The 17,196-nt window shown below is 47.8% G+C and overlaps 1 protein-coding gene across 1 annotated transcript; it reads right to left on the bottom strand.

The window, feature by feature from the left end:
* Positions 1-800: 800 nt before the first annotated feature.
* On the bottom strand, positions 801-9,397 carry NOTO (notochord homeobox). The gene is made up of 3 exons (XM_003262550.2): positions 8,602-9,397; positions 4,679-4,893; positions 801-2,531 (listed from the first exon to the last, which is right to left on the bottom strand). The coding sequence occupies exons 1-3, from the start codon at positions 9,128-9,130 to the stop codon at positions 2,373-2,375; spliced, it is 903 nt and encodes a 300-aa protein (XP_003262598.1). The 5' UTR covers positions 9,131-9,397; the 3' UTR covers positions 801-2,372.
* Between the last annotated feature and the right edge of the window lie 7,799 nt (positions 9,398-17,196).

Below are 17,196 nucleotides of genomic sequence, written 5' to 3'. Positions count from 1 at the left end.
ACACACCGTCGTGAAAAGGGGGAGGGGCCTGTTCTCTCATTCAGGACCCCAAAAAGCTGCAAACCAGACCTATGGCATTTGTCCCCACAACTAGGCCTGACTATCAAGCCTTGTTTTGTTTCCTTGTCCCCTGATTTTGTGTGTTTTGAGACAGGGTCTCGCTTTGTCGCCCATACTGGCATGGGGCGATCTCGGCTCACTGCAGCCTTCAGCTCCCAGGCTCAAGAACAGACTGGGCAACGTAGTGAGACCTTGTCTCTCCAAAAAATAGAAAAATTTGCTGGGCGTGGTGGTGCGTGGGAGGATCACCTGAACCTGGGGAGGTCGAGACTGCAATGAACCGTGATCAAGCCACAATTATCTATCAAATAATTATAGATAGACAGATAGTTGGCAGGGACAGAGAAGGGTTCTTGAAACTGACCCTGCCTCTCCTCAAGCCTGCCACCTGGTGTCAAGGAGCGAATAGTCCACGGACTCGGGGGAGACAGATAGTTGGCAGGGCCAGAGAAAAGGTTATTGAAACTGACCCTGGGTCTCCTCAAGCCTGCAGCCCCGTGTCAGGGAGCGAATAGTCCACGGACTTGGGGGCAAACCTACCCCAAGAGCAGCTGGGGGCCGTGCCCTCACTCACCACCAGGTGGCAGGACAGGCTTCCTTCCACCCCTCAGCTCAGTTCCCCAAGAGCCATTCTAGAACCTGAATGGTCTGTGCTACAGAAATCAGCTCTGAAAATCCTGGCAGCAGGATTCGTTCAGAGAAATCGAGCACATTCTTGAGAAGAAAAAGGAGCCATGAGTCAGAGTCATGAAAGGGGGAAATTATAACTGTCCTGTGAAAACACAGCAGAGTTTATGACAAAATGCCAGCCTTGGCATACACAAATTATTCTATAAAAAGATGGGGCTTTGCGAGGCCAATGCAGGAGAACCACTTGAAGCCTGGAGTTCAAGACCAGCCTGGGCAACAAAGGGACGTTCTCTCTACAAAAAATGTTAAAAATTAGCCAGGCGTAGTGTCACGTGCCTGTAGTCCCAGCTGCTCAGGAGGCTAAGGTGGGAGGATCACTTGAGCCCAGGAGGTTGAGGCTGCCGTGAGCTATGATTGCACCACTGCATTCCAGTCTGGGTGACACAGCGAGACCTTGTCTTTGCTGCTGGGCCTGAGCTTCTTCTGAGAATGGTAACAGTTCAGACAAAACAAGAAAACGTTGGGAAACTTTGTGAATGGGCTAAAGTCTACCTTCTCCTCTTTGCTCTCAACTCCTTCTGATGGGGAAGAGTCTTCTATGCCCAGATGCTTATTCAAAGAGATTCCTTCTTCACAGCCAGGCCAGGAAAATATTAATTGCTGGTACAGGTATCACTCCCCCAGGTGAGGGGAGCTGTGATATTATGAAATATATATTTGGTCTTCATCTCGATTTCCTGGCATAGAACTCCTAAAATCCCTAGAATCTCTGAAGTGATGTCTTTTCATATGCTAATGAGTTGACTGATGACTGGTAGACCTTAAGACTCCATAAAAAACAAAAAGGGCAGGGTTGGGCCGGGCGGTGGCTCACCCATGTAATCCCAGCACTTTGGGAGGATCACAAGGTCAGCAGTTCAAGACCAGCCTGACCATGTGGTGAAACCCCGTCTCTACTAAAAATATAAAAATTAGCCAGGCATGGTGGTGTGTGCCTATAGTCCCAGCTACTCGGGAGGCTGAGGCAGGAGAATCGCTTGAACCCGGGAGGCGTAAGTTGCGGTGAGCCAAGATTGCGCCACTGCACTCTTGTCTCAAAAAAAAAAAAAAAAAAGGAAGGGCTGCCATGTGGAATGAGCCCTCAATCTGTGGGGTCAGACACTACCTGCAGGTAGATCATGTCAGAATTTACTGAATTGGAGGTTGGAATGTGGGGTACACCCCTATATGTTTGGTCACAGAAGTGTTCTGTGTTGATTGTTGTGGGGTGACAGCAGATGAAAAAAAGTTTTTTTTTCCAGTTGGTCTTCTCTATTCGGGGGCCTACAAGCCTTAACAGTAACCACACACTTTGCACTGTGCATGGCACATTATTGCTTTACAGACATCTTCTCACCCCTGGGTGATCTGAGTTATGAATGCACCCATTATACAGATAAAGAAAAAAGGCTCGGAAGTTCCATAGGTTGGCCAAGGACATTGCTGAAGGCCAGAGTCTGTGCCTCCAATCATTACATTATTCCAGTTTCCAGGAATCAGTATAGAAAAGGGGGTCCCTGCTTGACAGCTCAGATTCCTCTGGTTGAGGAGGCTTTTCGTTGAGGTGTGAGGCAAGGAGCTCCAGTGGGTACCCCCAGGAAGAACTAGCCCAGGCAGCCTGGCTAGGGGCTCTGTCCCAGTCCTCAGCTGTCCACTCCTGACTCGGCATCATCACTCTGGATACTGGCGTTGGAGCTGCTGGAAGGCTCATCCAGGGAGGCAGCCTCGGCAGATGTAACTGCTGCCCTCAGCTTTTGCTGTTTCTGATACTTGACCCTGCGGTTCTGGAACCAGACTCTCACCTATAATTGGAGACAGTGGGCAGAGATCAGAATGTGACCATCAGGTCCCACTGCTTCCCAATTCCTAGAGTGAACACCCCTCTCTGCCTGGCCAATATTTGCTCTTCCTTCTCAGGGAGGTACCTCCTCCAAAACACCCCTTTCTATAATTCCAGACACCATTTATTCATCCGAGTATTTACTGAGCTTCCAGTATGTGCTAAGCACCATCCTAGGTGATGCTGATACAGTGGTGAGCAACAGAGGCAAGCTGCCTGCCCTCGTGGAGCTCACGAGCTAGTGAAGAAACATTGGCAAGAAACATGTAAAGAAACAAAGAGCTATGTAAACACAAAAGGGGGTACAAACGGGTATGGGTAGAGGAGGCCTCCCTGAGGAACCAGCATTAAAGCTGAGGCTCAAAGAGAGAGAGGCCCACCTGATGGGGACAGAGAAGAGCAGGCCCGCAGGGCAGGGAACAACCTGTAGGAAGGCTCTGAAATGGATCCAAGCTTGGAGTGTTTGAGGACCAGGAAGGAGGAGAGCATGGATGAGAGTGAGAGGAGAAAGTCAAGGGAGGGAAATGGAAGAGGTCAGCGGGTGCCAGATCACCCAGGACCTGGAAGGCCATAGATAAGGAATGTCACCCATGAGGCTTTTATATGGGCCCACATAATCCTATTTACATCTGAAGTGCATTGTGCACCTGGCTGCTGTGTGAAGCATGGATGGCAGCGGCAGCAGAAGCAGGAAGATAGGAGGGAGGCCACTGCAGCGGCCCCAGGAGATCTGGGGTGTACATTAGGGGTGATGGAGAGAAGTGAAGCCACTCCAGCTGTATTTTGGAGGTGGAGATGACAAGGCTCAACGATGGTTGGAAGCAGAGGAGAAGGAGGATCTAGGATGATTGGGTTTTTGAGTAACCAGGTGGATGGTGGGGTCATGTATGGGAAAGGAACAGATTTAGGCAGGAAAAAAGTCAGGAATTGAGGTTTAGACTTGGGTTCTTGGGTTTGAGATACGTGCCCATGAGACATCTAACTGGAATCACCAAGAAGGTAGTTAGAGGTATAAGTCAGACAAGATGGTTGTGCTGAGGATACAAATTTGGGAGTCACTGGCTTATAGATGGTATTTTAAGCCATGGGAATAGATGAGACCAGCTGGGAAGAGATTTCGAGGTCCCCAAGGGAAAAGTAGCCTGCCAAGGAGACAGAGCTAGGAGGAAAACCGGACAGCATGGTGTCTGGAGGCTATGAGGAACATGTTTCAATAAGGGATGGGGTGGCTGACTGTCCAGTACTAAGAGCTGCTGAGTGGTGGACTGAGTTGAAGAAAGGAAAGTGTCATATTGTTGGCTCTGGCAACATGGAGGTTATTAGAGACCCTGCTGAGAAGTTTTGATGGAATGGTAGGGAAAAGTCATGTTGGAATGTGTGAAGCAGTGAGTGGGAGGCGAGGACACGGACAAAGTGAACATGGCAAGTTGTTGAGAAGTTTGCCTGTGAAAGGAGCAGAGAAATGATATAATAGCTGGAGAGGAATATAGGGGTCAAAGAAATATTGATTATATTGACTCTCTTCAATATCTACTTAATTTTTTTTTTTTTGAGATGGAGTCTCGCACTGTTGCCCAGGCTGGAGTGCAGTGGCGTGATCTCTGCTCACTGCAACCTCTGCCTCCCAGGCTCAAGTGATTCTCCTGCCTCGGCCTCCTAAGTAGCTGGGATTATAGCCACCCAGCTGATTTTTTGTATTTTTAGTAGAGATAGGGTTTCACTATGTTGGCTGGGCTGGTCTTGAACTCCTGACCTTGTGATCTGCCCACCTTGGCCTCCCAAAGTTCTGGGATTACAGGCATGAGCCACTGCACCTGGCCACATCTACTTAATTTTACTAGCAGGTCCTTATTTAGCATGGAAATCCTTTATTATCAATTTTTAGACTAATAATCTAAGTTAACATTCCAAGTTGTTCACATAACGTGACTTCAAATGGGACTTTTTTTTGCATTATATAGAGCGTGCAAAAAGTCAGGGCCTGTCCCCTCAACAGCGTGGCACAGGGAAGAGGGCCCATGTCTTCCTCCCACCCTCCCTTTAGGGCCTTGCCAAGGTAGTGTTTGTCCCTAGGTGCAGCCCAGGCCCAATAGGAGTCCCTACTCCCACCTGGTTCTCTGTAAGTTTGAGCCGAGCTGCCAGCTGGGCTCTCTTCTTCCCCACCAGATTGTGCTGTTTTGCAAACACTTTCTCCAGCTCTTCCAGCTGCTCCAAGTTAAACATAGTTCGGACTCTCTTTTGCTGTCTCTCAGTGTCCTGTAGGTCCTCCACTGGGGCCCAGTCGGGGAAGGCCCAGAGTCCCGGGCAATGAGCCAGCTCCAACCCTAAAGAGCAACCAGCAGCAGGGGAGGTTATCCAGCAGCAGGAGAGGTTAGCCAGAAGCCCCCTGCACTCCCATCTTGGCAAAATGAGAAGGCACACACAGCTCCGCTACCTTGCCTTCCACTTGGCCAGGTAACGGTGCAAGAAGACAGTGGAAAGAGACTGTGCAGAAATAACAGGAAACAAACAAATGGGAAAGAAGGGACAATGCAGTGAGACTGTCTGCCACCACTACTCTCTAGCCAAGTGGCTTCACTTCTGGCCCCTAAAAGAAGTTGCCAAACCTCCCCTCTCTTTGCCTTCCTCTCCTTTCCTTGACTGCTTCTGGCAACACCACGGAATGGGCAGCGAGGAGACCCCCAGGGGTTCACCCTTTTAATTCATTGAACAAATATAATACTTTTTGAATGTCTACTGTGTGTCATGCATGGTTTCAGGACAAAACAGAAAATCTCTGTCGTTATGGAGCTTATATCTTAGAAGTGAAGTCAGAAGAATTACAAGTCAGAAGAGAGGGTTGAGCTGAGGATACAAATTTGGGAGTCATCGCTGAGCACGGTGGCTCATGCCTGTAATTCCAGCACTTTGGGAGGCTGAAGGGGGCAGATTGCTTGAGATCAGGAGTTCGAGACCAGCCTGGCCAACATGGTGAAACTCCGTCTCTACTAAAAATACAAAAATTAGTCAGGTGTGGTGGTGCACAACTGTAGACCCAGCTGCTTGGGAGGCTGAAGCAGGAGGATCACTTGAGCTCGGGAGGCAGAGGTTGTAGTGAGCCAAGCCGAGATCACTCCTTGCCAATAGAGTAAGACCCTGTCTCAACAACAACTACCACAACAACAAAAACAAAAACATATGATGCTTACAGGGTGCTTAGCACTGTGCCAGGCACAGAGCAAGAAGAAAGTCAATGGTTATTATAAAAATTAAAACAGAAGTGATAATCCAATGGGGAAGAGAGGGGTTATTTCCAGATCTGGGAAAAATTAAGCTGGATCCATACCCAATACCTTGCACTAAAAAAAATCCAAATGGAGGAAATATTTAAATGTAAAAAGGTAAACCCACAAAAATTTAGAAAAAAGGGGAAGTTATTGTATGACTTCACAGTGAGGAAGTTCTTTCCAAGTATCATATAAGATGTGAGGCCAGGCACAGTGGCTCATGCCTGTAATCCCAGCAGTTTGGGAGGCTGAGGCAGGAGGATCACTTGAGCCCAGGAGTTCAAGATCAGCCTGCGTGACATTGTGAGATTCCATCTCTACAAAATAAATGTTTTAAATTAGTTGAGTGTGGTAGCGCATGCCTGTGGTCCCTGCTACTCAGGAAGCTAAGGAGGAGTGCTTAAGCCTGGAAGGTTGAGGCTGCAGTGAGCCATGATTGCACCACTGCACTCCAGCATGAGTGACAGAGAACCTGCCTCAAAAAAGAAAAAAGAAATGATTTGTAAAAACACATCAAACATATAAAAATTAAAATTTTTTCTATGTAACAAAAGAATACCACCATAATCAAAGTCAAGAGCCAATAAACAGAAAAAAAAATTGTAGTTCATTACAGTTAAAGGGGTAATTTCTTTTTTAATTTTTTGAGACAGTGTCTTGTTCTGTTGTCCAGGCTGGAGTTCAGTGGCTTGACCTCGGCTCACTGCAACCTCTGCCTCCCAGGCACAAGCAGTCCTCCCACTTCAGCCCCCGCCAAGGTGCGCACCACCATGCCCAGCTAGTTTTTGTGTTTTTAATAGAGATGGGGTTTTGCCATGTTGCCCAGGCTGGTCTCAACTCCTGAGCTGAAGTGATCCACCTGCCTTGGCCTCCCAAAGTGCTGGGGTTATAGGGGTGAGCCACTGCACCCGGCCAGGGCTAATTTCCTCAATAGAAAAGAGCATCTACAAATAGATTGCTTTAAATAACCAACTATACATATGGGCAAAATGCAAGAACAGTAGTTCACAGAAAAAGAAATACATCATGAGGTCAGGAGATCAAGACCATCCTGGCTAACATGGTGAAACCCTGTCTCTACTAAAAATACAAAAAATTAGCCAGGTGTGGTGGCATGTGCCTGTAGTCCCAGCTACTCCGGAGGCTGAGGCAGGAGAATGGCGTGAACCCGGAAGGTGGAGCTTGCAGTGAGCCGAGATTGTGCCATGGCACTCCAGCCTAAGCCACAGAGCGAGACCCCGCCTCAAAAAATAAATAAATAAATAAAATAAAATAAATTAGCCGGGCATGGTGCTGGGGCTTGTAATTCCAGCCACTCCAGAGGCTAAGGCAGGAGAATCACTTGAGCCCGGAAGGAGAAGGTTGTAGTGAGCAGAGATAGCACCTCTGCACTGCAGCCTGGGAGACAGAGCGAGACTCTGTCTCAAAACAAAACAAAACAAAAAAACTAACTTGAAAATGAGACAACTGTAACATGAGGTAGTAAACTGTAATTCAGACCTCAGGTGTGTGAAGAGCTCAGAGAAAGATGACTTGGAGTGATGGGCACAGCTCCCAGATCCCAGTGGTATTGAATTTAGATGGGGCTGCGAGTCCAAAGGTGAGGAAATGCAGGATTGGGGTGGGTGCCACGGAGTAGGAACCCGGCAAGATTGTGTTACAACTATCTTTGTATGGGTTGATAAGGCTTGGACTAACTTTACTCCTGTTTTCTTCGTGGGGACTTGGGGAAGCATGAACCTGGCAACCAAAAATGGCAAAAGCACGTGTAGGTGGATGTTTAATGCTAGAGGACAAAGTTCCCTCTATACTTACATTTTTTTGTTGGTTTGTTTGTTTGAGACGGAGTCTCACTCTGTTGCCTAGGCTGGAGTGCAGTGGCGCAATCTCGGCTCAGTGCAACCTCTACCTCCCGAGTTTAAGTGATTGTGATTCTCCTGCTTTAGCCTCCTGAGTAGCTAGGATTACAAGCGCGCGCCACCAGGCCCTCCTAATTTTTTGTATTTTTTGTAGAGATGGGGTTTCACTATGTTGGCCAGGCTGGTCTTGAACTCCTCACTTCAGGTGATCCACCCGCCTTGGTCTCCCAAAGTGCTGAAATTACAGGCGTGAGCCACCGCGCCCAACCTTACAGTTACTTTCTCATGAGATTTAAGTGCCTGGCCCTTAAGCACTACTTAAGAGCATTGCATGCACGCAGGCTCAGAGCGAAGTGTGGAGCCCAAATTCACAGACGTGAGCAGTGGAGGCGGTAGTGGGGTGTGAGCCTTGACCAGCTCTTAACAGCTCCTCGCTCAACAGCACCTCCCGGAGCGTCCACTTCCCGCCTCTCCCCCCCCCCAAAAAAAAAACAGGGCTATCGGTTCGGGTCGAGAGCCGCTTTGGGAAGCGTCTCTGTCACCAAGCGCTACCCCGGGGTGTGCGAGGGAGTCATGGGACGCGGAGACCGGGAGCAGGGCTGGGTCCCCTTGCAGCCCCAGCGCTGGCCTCCTGCCCACCGCATTCAGGCGCTGCGCCGCCCTCACACCCACCCTCTCCCACCTCAGCAGCGTGCGGGGGAAGCCTCGCGCCGGGGTCTTTTTCAGCAAGACTGTCGCGGTCCTCGGCTTCAACTGCAAGGTAAACGGTGACAGAGCCCCTTCCCACTCCAGCCGTGTGTGATTCTCACACTCAGTGCCCTCTCCTGCACTGGGACGCCGGCGGTGGCGGCCTAGGCTCTCCAGCCTCCCCCCAGTCCCCCGCGTGCGGGCGCCGGGAGCGCAGTACCTGTGACGCCGAAGCCCAGCAGGCCGCAGACGGGAGCCACGCGCGGCCCTGGCACAGGGTAAAGACCCACGCTCAGGTAGGCGGGCAGCCACGATGTCGGGCACGCCCAGGGCAGACCCCCGGTGGCGCACAGGGAAGCAGCGGTCCAGAAGGCCGGGTGGACGCAGGCGGAGCCCGACGGCTGGGAGGCCGCCGGCGCGCAGGGGTCGGTCCTCGCCAGGATGGCCTCGACCGAGAAGGGGGACTCGAAGCGTCCGGGAGCGCGGGGCGTGTTCGGGCCGGTAGGGGACCTGGGCGCCGGAGAGTGGCCAGAGCGCGGAGGCCGGACCCGAGAGCCCGAGGGAGCGGGCGGCGGGCTGCCTCGCGGCCTGGGGCTAGGCATGACGCGGCTGTTGCCCGGACGGACGCAAGGAAGGGAGCTCGGGAGGAGTGAGAAGATTCTGCAAAAGGCAGCGAGCAAGACCAGTTGTCTGGGAACCTCCTGGCGCTCGGCGAAGGCTCTTAAATTTGGCGGGGCGGGGCGGGGCATGGGGCGGCCTCTCCCCACTGCGGTCCGGGAGGGGCCCCCAAAGCCTGTGAGCGCCCGCCCTGGGCTAGGCAAGGTGGGCACAGCAACAAAGAGTGTGTTCCCTCCCTTCCTCCGCTTTTAAAAATGTCCACCCTGGGGCGGTCATGGGGAGGACTCTGAGCTCGCTGGTGATCCTGGGCGAAACACCCAGCCACAGGGCTCCGTCTTTGTCCTTTGGTCACTGGAGAAGGGATGCCCGTTTCCCCGGGGCCTTGCAGAGGCGGAGCTGTGATCTGGAGAGCGGTAGGGCAGTGCCTGCGGTCTTGGCCTCAGCTGACCCGCGTCATCCTCGACGCAGAAGCCTCGGCCAGATTCACCTAGGACCGTGCGGACTTTTTGTTTGTTTGTTTTTAAATGTAAATATTTTATTTATAAGCACAGTGATAAGTAAATTTCCCATCTGGCCTCAGCCCTTTAGTTTCCCTGCCTTGAGATGCCCTGTGATTACCAATTTCGTTCTTTCTTTAATATTTTTTTTGCCAGGTGCAGTGGCTCATGCCTGGCATCCCAGTACTTGTGTGGGAGGCCAAGGCGGGAGGTCGCTTGAGCTCAGGATTTGATTTGATTTGATGTGATTTGATTTAGGGGTAAAAGATATGGCCACTGTGTCTCTAACCTTGGCCTTTTAGTATATAATTCTCTGTGTTTCCGTACATAATTATCAGTTTTCTGTTGTGTCATTTATTCCTTCTTCAGACTGTAAATTCCTGAGCATAAGCATTAATATCTCCAATTTACATATTAGTAAATACAGCAGGAGAGGTTAACAGAACTGCCTTGTTTCAAATCCCCTAGGTATGTGGTTTTAATTTGTATTTATTTCCCTGAAGACCGTTCATTGTGAGCATCTTTTTACATGCTTATCAGCCACTTGGATATCCTCTTTTGTGTGAAGTGCCTGTTCAACTGGTTTGCTTATTTTTGTATTGGGTCACTATCTTTTTCTTATTGTAAGAGTTTTATGTATAGATAATTTTATAGAAGCAGATAACCTCTGTCACTCTGTGGCTTGCCTTTTCATTCTTTTAGTAGTCCTTTTTTTTTTTTTTTTTTTTTGAGATGGAGTTGCCCAGGCTAGAGTGCAGTGGCACAATCTTGGCTCACTGCAACCTTTGCCTCCCAGGTTCCAGGGATTTTCCTGCTTCAGTAGCTGGGATTACAGGTATGCACCACCACGCCCAGCTAATTTTTGTTAAGTATACCAAAAATAAAGCCAAACGAATAACAGACTGTATTTTTATTTATTTATTAATTTATTTAGAGATGGAGTTTCACTCTTGTTGCCCAGGCTGGAGTGCAATGGCACTCGGCTCACTGCAACCTCTGCCTCCTGGGTTCAAGCAATTCTCCTGCCCCAACCTCCTGAGTAGCTGGGATTACAGGCGCCTGCCACCACACCCAGCTAATTTTTTGTATTTTTAGTAGAGATGGGGTTTCACCATGTTGTCCAGGCTGGTCTTGAACTCCTGACCTCAGGTGATCCGCCCACCTCCGCCTCCCAAAATGCTGGGATTACAGGCGTCAGCCACTGCACCCAGCCCTATAACAGACTTTAAAAAGACCACTGAGATGGGTTACTACATGAACTAGGCACTTTATAAAAGGAAATATCTGAATAGCTTAAAACCATATGTGGCTGGGCACGGTGGCCCATGCCTGTAATCCCAACACTTTGGGAGGCCGAGGCAGGCAGATCACTTGAGGTCAGGAGTTTGAGACCAGCCTGGCCAACATGGTGAAACCCCATCTCTACTAAAAATACAAAAACTAACTGGGCATTATGGTGGGTGCCTGTAATCTCAGCTACTCGGAGGCTGAGGCAGGAGAATTTCTTGAACCTGGGAGGCAGAGGTTGCAGTGAGCCAAGGCTGCACCACTGCACTCCAGCCTGGGTGAAAGAGTGAGACTCTGTCTCAAAAAAGAAAAGTATGAAACATACTGAACTCTATGGGTCATCAGGGAAATGCAAATTCAAATCACATCGTGATCCACTATACACACACCAGAAGATGGAAAATACCAAGGGTTGGCTGGGCACGGTGGCTCACACCTGTAAACCCCAGCACTTTAGGAGGCCAAGGCAGGTGTGAGGCTGAGGCGGGTGGATCACTTGAGGTCAGGAGTTCGAGACCAGCCTGACCAACATTGTGAAACCCCATCTCTACTAAAAATACAAAATTAGCCAGGTGTGGTGGCACACACCTGTAATCCCAGCTGCGTGGGAGGCTGAATCAGGAGAATTGCTTGAACCTGGGAGGCAGAGATTGTAGTGAGCCATTGCAATCCAGCCTGGGCAACAAGGGCAAAACTCTGTCCCAAAAAAAAAAAAAAAAAAAGAAAAGAAAAAGAAAATACCAAGGGTTGATGATAATATGAAGCATCTGGAACTCTTATCCACTGAGTGTGGGCATATAAATTGGTACAAATGCTTTCAAAAAATGGATGAGCAGTATTTACTTAAGCTTAACCCTCTGACCCAGCAGTTCCTATCCTAGGTACAGTGTATACCCAACACAAATATGCATATGTGTTTAACAAGAGACATGTTTCAGAATGTTCACAGCACTATTATTTGCAGTAGCCCCAAATCAGAAACTACTAGAATGTCTACCAACGGTAGAATAAAGTTGCACCACTGCACTCCAGCGTGGGTGACAGAGTGAGACTCTGTCTCAAAAAAATAAAAAAATAAAAAACAAGGCAAACTTATCTATGCTGCTAGAAGTCAGGAGAATGGTTGGGGGTGGTTAATGAGCGGCAAAGGGCATGACGGGAACTTCTGGGGTGGTAGCAGTGTTCTATTTATTTTCTTTTTTTTTGAGATAGAATTTCACTATTGTTGCCCGGACTGGAGTACAGTGGTGTGATCTCGGCTCATTGCAACCTCTGCCTCCCAGGTTCAAATGATTCTCCTGCCTCAGCCTCCCAAGTAGCTGGGATTACAGGCATGTGCCACCATGCCCAGCTAATTTTGTATTTTTAGTAGAGACAGGGTTTCACCATGTTGGTCAGGCTGGCTGGTCTCGAACTCCTGACCTTGGGTGATCCACCCACCTCAGCCTCCCAAAGTGCTGGAATTACAGATGTGAGCCACCGTGCCCGGCCAGTGTTCTATTTCTTAATCTGGAAGCTGGTTACACAGATCTTTATACTTTGTGAAAATTCAGTGACCACTTGTTCCTGGTCTGGACCATTAGCAGTCCTTCCTTTATTTAGTCGTAGTTTTGTTATTGATTTTAATCACAGGATATGGAAATACCACGTTGTTCCCATTATCCCCTTGATAGTCAGGATCAGTCACCCAGGGAGTCTGATAATACTCTTCAGTGCCTATTGATTCACTGGTGAGAGAAGCCCAAGTAGCCAGCGACAGTCTTAACTGCCAGTTCAGTGAAACCACTGCTGTGTCTCCTGTGGAAATAGTTCACTCTCGGGAACTCTAGTATCTCTAGATCAGCAGAGCACAAAGTTACCGAGATAGGAAGCAAAAATTTTGCTAGAGAAACACTATGTGTTATATTGAGGAGATCTGTTCTCATTTCTCCCTCTGACTCACAAATCCTGGTTTGGGATTTCTCCCAGCACCATATGTTGGTTGCCGGTTTAGAGCACATCTTGCATCCGAAGGACATTAGCCATGCCCTGCAACATGTTACCATCCAGCTAGTGCCATAATTAAGTCTTCAAAAGGTCATCCTACTGTTCTTTCAAGCCAGCTGCTTCAGGGTAATGGTAAGACCAGTGAATTCCAGGAGCCTGAGCCCATTGCTGTTCTTCACTTGCTGTGAAATAATTCTTTTGTCAGAAGCAATGCTATATGGAATGCCAAAGCATTCTATAAGTTCACAGATGTTGATTTTGGCAGAAGCACTGTGGGCAGAGAAAGCAAATCTATGTCACAGTAAATGGATATTCCAGTAAGAACAAAGTAATGCCCCTATGTGATTACCCTGGCACTAGGTAGCTGGTTGGTTTTCATATTGGGGGCTCAGTGTTGGTCTCTGCTGTTGGCAGGTTGGGCACTCAGCAATGGCTGTAGTCAGATTGGTTTTAGGGAATGGAAATCCATGTTACTAAGCCCCTGTCCAACTCCATCCCTCCTGCCATGTTCACATTTTTCATGAGCCATTATGGTACCCACACCTACTTTGTCACATCATCCCCATTGAATTTTGGGAGCCCAGCTCGATAGCATAAGTTCCCTCCGTCATTTCTGGCCTACAGAGAATAGCCACCGTAGAGTTCTTCAGGGATATCAGGGCTTTCCTCTTGAATGCATTTCTCATAGGCTTGATGAAGGAAATATCTTCTAGAACTAACCTGGGCACATATTACAGGGGCAGGTAAATAGGTCTTCCATGGCAAGTCTACCCTAGCATTCCAGCCTTCCTTAGCCATTTGATACCTCTTCTACAGTGTGCCAACTTCATCTAGAAGTTGATATCAACCAACTGAACAAACTGTTAGACTCACTCAAGCTAGCACATTGAATCAGGAATCTCTGCTTAGTTGGCCCTTGTAAATAGATTCAGCCTAATATGACTTTATATTTCTTCTATCCTCATCTCACATCTTTGGGATCCATGTCCATACATTTCCCCAGGTTTCTGTATATGTAAATTGGCAACATCATGAAATTGTTTTGGTGTGTATCATACCACCGTCTCATGGGAAAGGCTTTGTACTTCATTCTCTGCAGCCTGTTTGAACTTGAGTCTACCAGCAATGAGAGGCAGTGGAGGTAAATCCAGAGGGCCACCACTTCAGGGAAGGCCATTACAAGACCTTCAGGCAAGGGGAGATTCACTTCTTTTTTTTGAGACAGGGTCTCACTCTGTCACCCAGGCTGGAGTGAAGTGACATGATCATATCTCATTGTAACCTTGAACGCCTGGGCTAAATGGATCCTCCTGCCTCATGCCCAGCTAATTTTTCTTTTTCTTTCCTTTTTTTTTTTTTTTTGGTTTTGTTATTTTTAGTTCTTTTTGAAACCAAAGAAGCCATCAGCTAATTTTTTAAATTTTTTGTAGAGACAGAGTTGCACAGGCAGGTCTTGAGCTCGTGGGCTTAAGCAATCCTCCTGCCTCAGCCTCCCAAAATACTGGGATTACAGGCATGAGCCACTGTGCCTAGCTGAGATTCACTTCTTCAGATAAGAGTGGAAAGTTACTTCTACTGTGAAAAGAGGTTCAGCAGAATTTAGGGGCTCAGATTTGTTGGAACCTGGCCATATATATCTTCATCACAATTTTCACACTCTCTTCTTCCCAATCAATGACACAATTTTTAGCAGAAGAGACCTGAGAGGTTGGGAACATAATTTACATCATAGGACAGCCACAAAACTTTCAGGTCCTTTCCATGGACCTTGAGATGGGAATTCAAAATCCCGACTCCTCATATTCTTTCCCTAAATTCTTCAGGGCACTTAGAAACAACTCACCAATGTCATCATAATTGTTATATTCAAGCAAATATTTGGTCAATCAAAGATTTGACTTCTGCCGGGCGCGGTGGCTGACGCCTGTAATCCCAGCAATTTGGGAGGCTGAGGCAGGCGGATCACCAGGTCAGGAGATTGAGACCATCTTGACTAAGACGGTGAAACCCCGTCTCCCTCAAAATACAAAACAAAATTAGCCAGGCATGGTGGTGGGCGCCTGTAGTCCCAGCTACATGGGAGGCCGAGGCAGAAGAATTGTGTGAACCTGGGAGGTGGAGCTTGCAGTGAGCCGAGACCATGCCACTGCACTCCAGCCTGGGTGACAGAGCAAGACTCTGTCTCAAAAATAAATAAATAAATAAACAAATAAATAAATAAATAAAAAGGTTTGACTTCTATAGACACCTGATTACGGTGTCTGCAAGTGATCATTTAAATAACTTTTTTGGCTGGGTGCAGTGGCTCACACCTGTAAAAATCCCAGCACTTTGGGAGGCCGAGGTGGGCAGATCACCTGAGGTCAGTTCGAGACCAGCCTGGCCAACATGGTGAAACCTCATCTCTACTAAAAATACAAAAATTAGCTGGTCGTGGGGCTGGGTGCCAGTATTCTCAGCTACTTGAGAGGCTGAGGGAGGAGAATCGCTTGAACCCAGGAGGCAAAGGTTGCACTGAGCCAAGATCTTGCCATTGCACTACAGCCTACGCAACAAGAGTGTCAGACTCTGTCTCAAAAATAAATAAATAAAAATTAAAATTAAAAATAAATAAATAAATAACTTTTTTTCCTATGGCATACCACGAAGAACCAGTGATCTCTTTACCCCTGACAACCTCTGGTAAGGGTTATTTATGCCTTTAAATCTATTTAGGTCACAGAATCAATTCTAGATGACCCAGACTGAACCCATCACCCACTAAGGTTCTGTTATTCTTGGAACAATGTCCAGTAGCAGATTCTCTATTAGTCATGATCCAATCAGAGAAGCAGGACCCCTAGGAGTGACAAAGAATAAAGGATTTTTTTTTTTGAGATGAGGATCTTGCTCTGTTGCCCAGGCACATCTTGAACCCCTGGACTCAATGATTCTCTTGCCTCAGCCTCCTGAGTAGCTGAGATTACAGGTGCACACCACTGTGCCTAACAGAATAAAGGATTTATTTTTATTTTTTTCATCATACTCAACCCCAAAGAATAAAGGATTTTATTATAGGAATTTGACCTTACACAACTGTGGGAACTGGTAATAAGTCTCTGTGAGGATGTTACTTCTTTGTCTGGGTCTGGGACTAAAGTTCACAGGCAGACATTGGGGAGGGAAAGATGGATGTGAAGTGGGAAAATTAGGACAAACTGGAACCCAGGAAGAAGGGCAAAAATGAGCTAAAACCTGCCTCAGTCTCACACCACCTCCAAGCCTCTCATTTTGTTAATGCAGGTGACATGCAAGGAAGTCTGGTGTCCTTCATTCTGAAACTAAGAACATACTTGGCTGAGGAGCTGGGAAAACTGAAGAGGGTCTGGTGGGAGCTGAAAGACCTACACGCCCAGCTGTTGCTTCCATCAGCAAAATGAGCCAGTAGATCTGCCATAATGCGTGTGAGCCGCCATAGCAGCTGCTCTGTACTGCTAAACATGGCTGCTGCTTCACTTCTGTGTCCTAAGCATCATGCCCAAAACCATGCAGGGAAGGAAATTCCGGGAAATGTAGTTCCAGCTTAGCTAAGTTGACACAACAAATTTATAAAAAGGCTTAACCGGCCAGGTGTGGTTATCCCAGCACTTTGGGAGGCCAAGGTGGGCAGATCACGAGGTCAGGAGTTCAAGACCAGTCTGGCCAATATGGTGAAACCCCGTCTCTACTAAAAATACAAAAATTAGCCAGGCATGGTGGCGTGCATCTGTAGTCCCAGCTACTTGGGAGGCTGAGGCAGAAGAGTCGCTTGAACCCAGGAGGTGGAGGTTGCAGTGAGCTGAGATCAGGCCACTGCACTCCAGCCTGGGCAACAGAGTGAGACTTTGTCTCAAAAAAAAAAAAACAAAGTTTAACCATGTATAACATAAAACATAAATACCTTGGTAAAAGTCTAAAGGCATTCATAGGCATGATAAACATGACAATCAAAATAAAGATGAGTTCCGGGGAGGGAGAAGGGAGTAGGATTAGGGAGGGTCACTTGGACTGTCAACTTTCTGTATTGTTTTATTTCTTAACACAAAACAACCATAGTAAAAATGTTTGATGAAACTGAGTAGTGGTGGGTATGTGGATATTCTTTTTATTATGCTCTATACTTGTCTATAGGCTTGAAATGTTTCATATTTTTTTCCTACCCCTCTGTATTTAAAAAAAATTTTTGGCCAGGCACAGTGACTCACACCTGTAATCCCAGCACTTTGGGAGGCCGAGGTAGGCAGATCACTTGAAGTCAGGAGTTCCAGACTAGCCTGGCCAACATGGTGAACCCCCATCTGTACTAAAAATACAAAAATTAGCTGGGTGTGGTGGTGGGTGCCTAAAATCTCAGCTACTCGGGAGGCTGAGGCAGGAGAATCGCTTGAACCTAGGAGATGGAGGTTGCA

The sequence above is a fragment of the Nomascus leucogenys genome, chromosome 14 (genome assembly GCF_006542625.1).
Source record: "Nomascus leucogenys isolate Asia chromosome 14, Asia_NLE_v1, whole genome shotgun sequence".
Classification (NCBI taxonomy): Eukaryota; Metazoa; Chordata; class Mammalia; order Primates; family Hylobatidae; genus Nomascus; species Nomascus leucogenys.
The sequence above is the reverse complement of the archived record's forward strand: the minus strand, read 5'-3'. Positions and strand labels throughout refer to the sequence as shown.

What these genes read in the sequence shown, in the direction of transcription:
- NOTO (XM_003262550.2), bottom strand. Translation starts at nt 9,130, where the DNA reads ATGCCCCGCCCCGCCCCGCCAAATTTAAGAGCCTTCGCCGAGCGCCAG. An exon ending in GCTGGGCTTCGGCGTCACAG is followed by an intron (nt 4,894 to 8,601) that starts GTACTGCGCTCC and finishes GTTGCTCTTTAG; the next exon opens with GGTTGGAGCTGGCTCATTGC. An exon ending in TCAAACTTACAGAGAACCAG is followed by an intron (nt 2,532 to 4,678) that starts GTGGGAGTAGGG and finishes CTCCAATTATAG; the next exon opens with GTGAGAGTCTGGTTCCAGAA.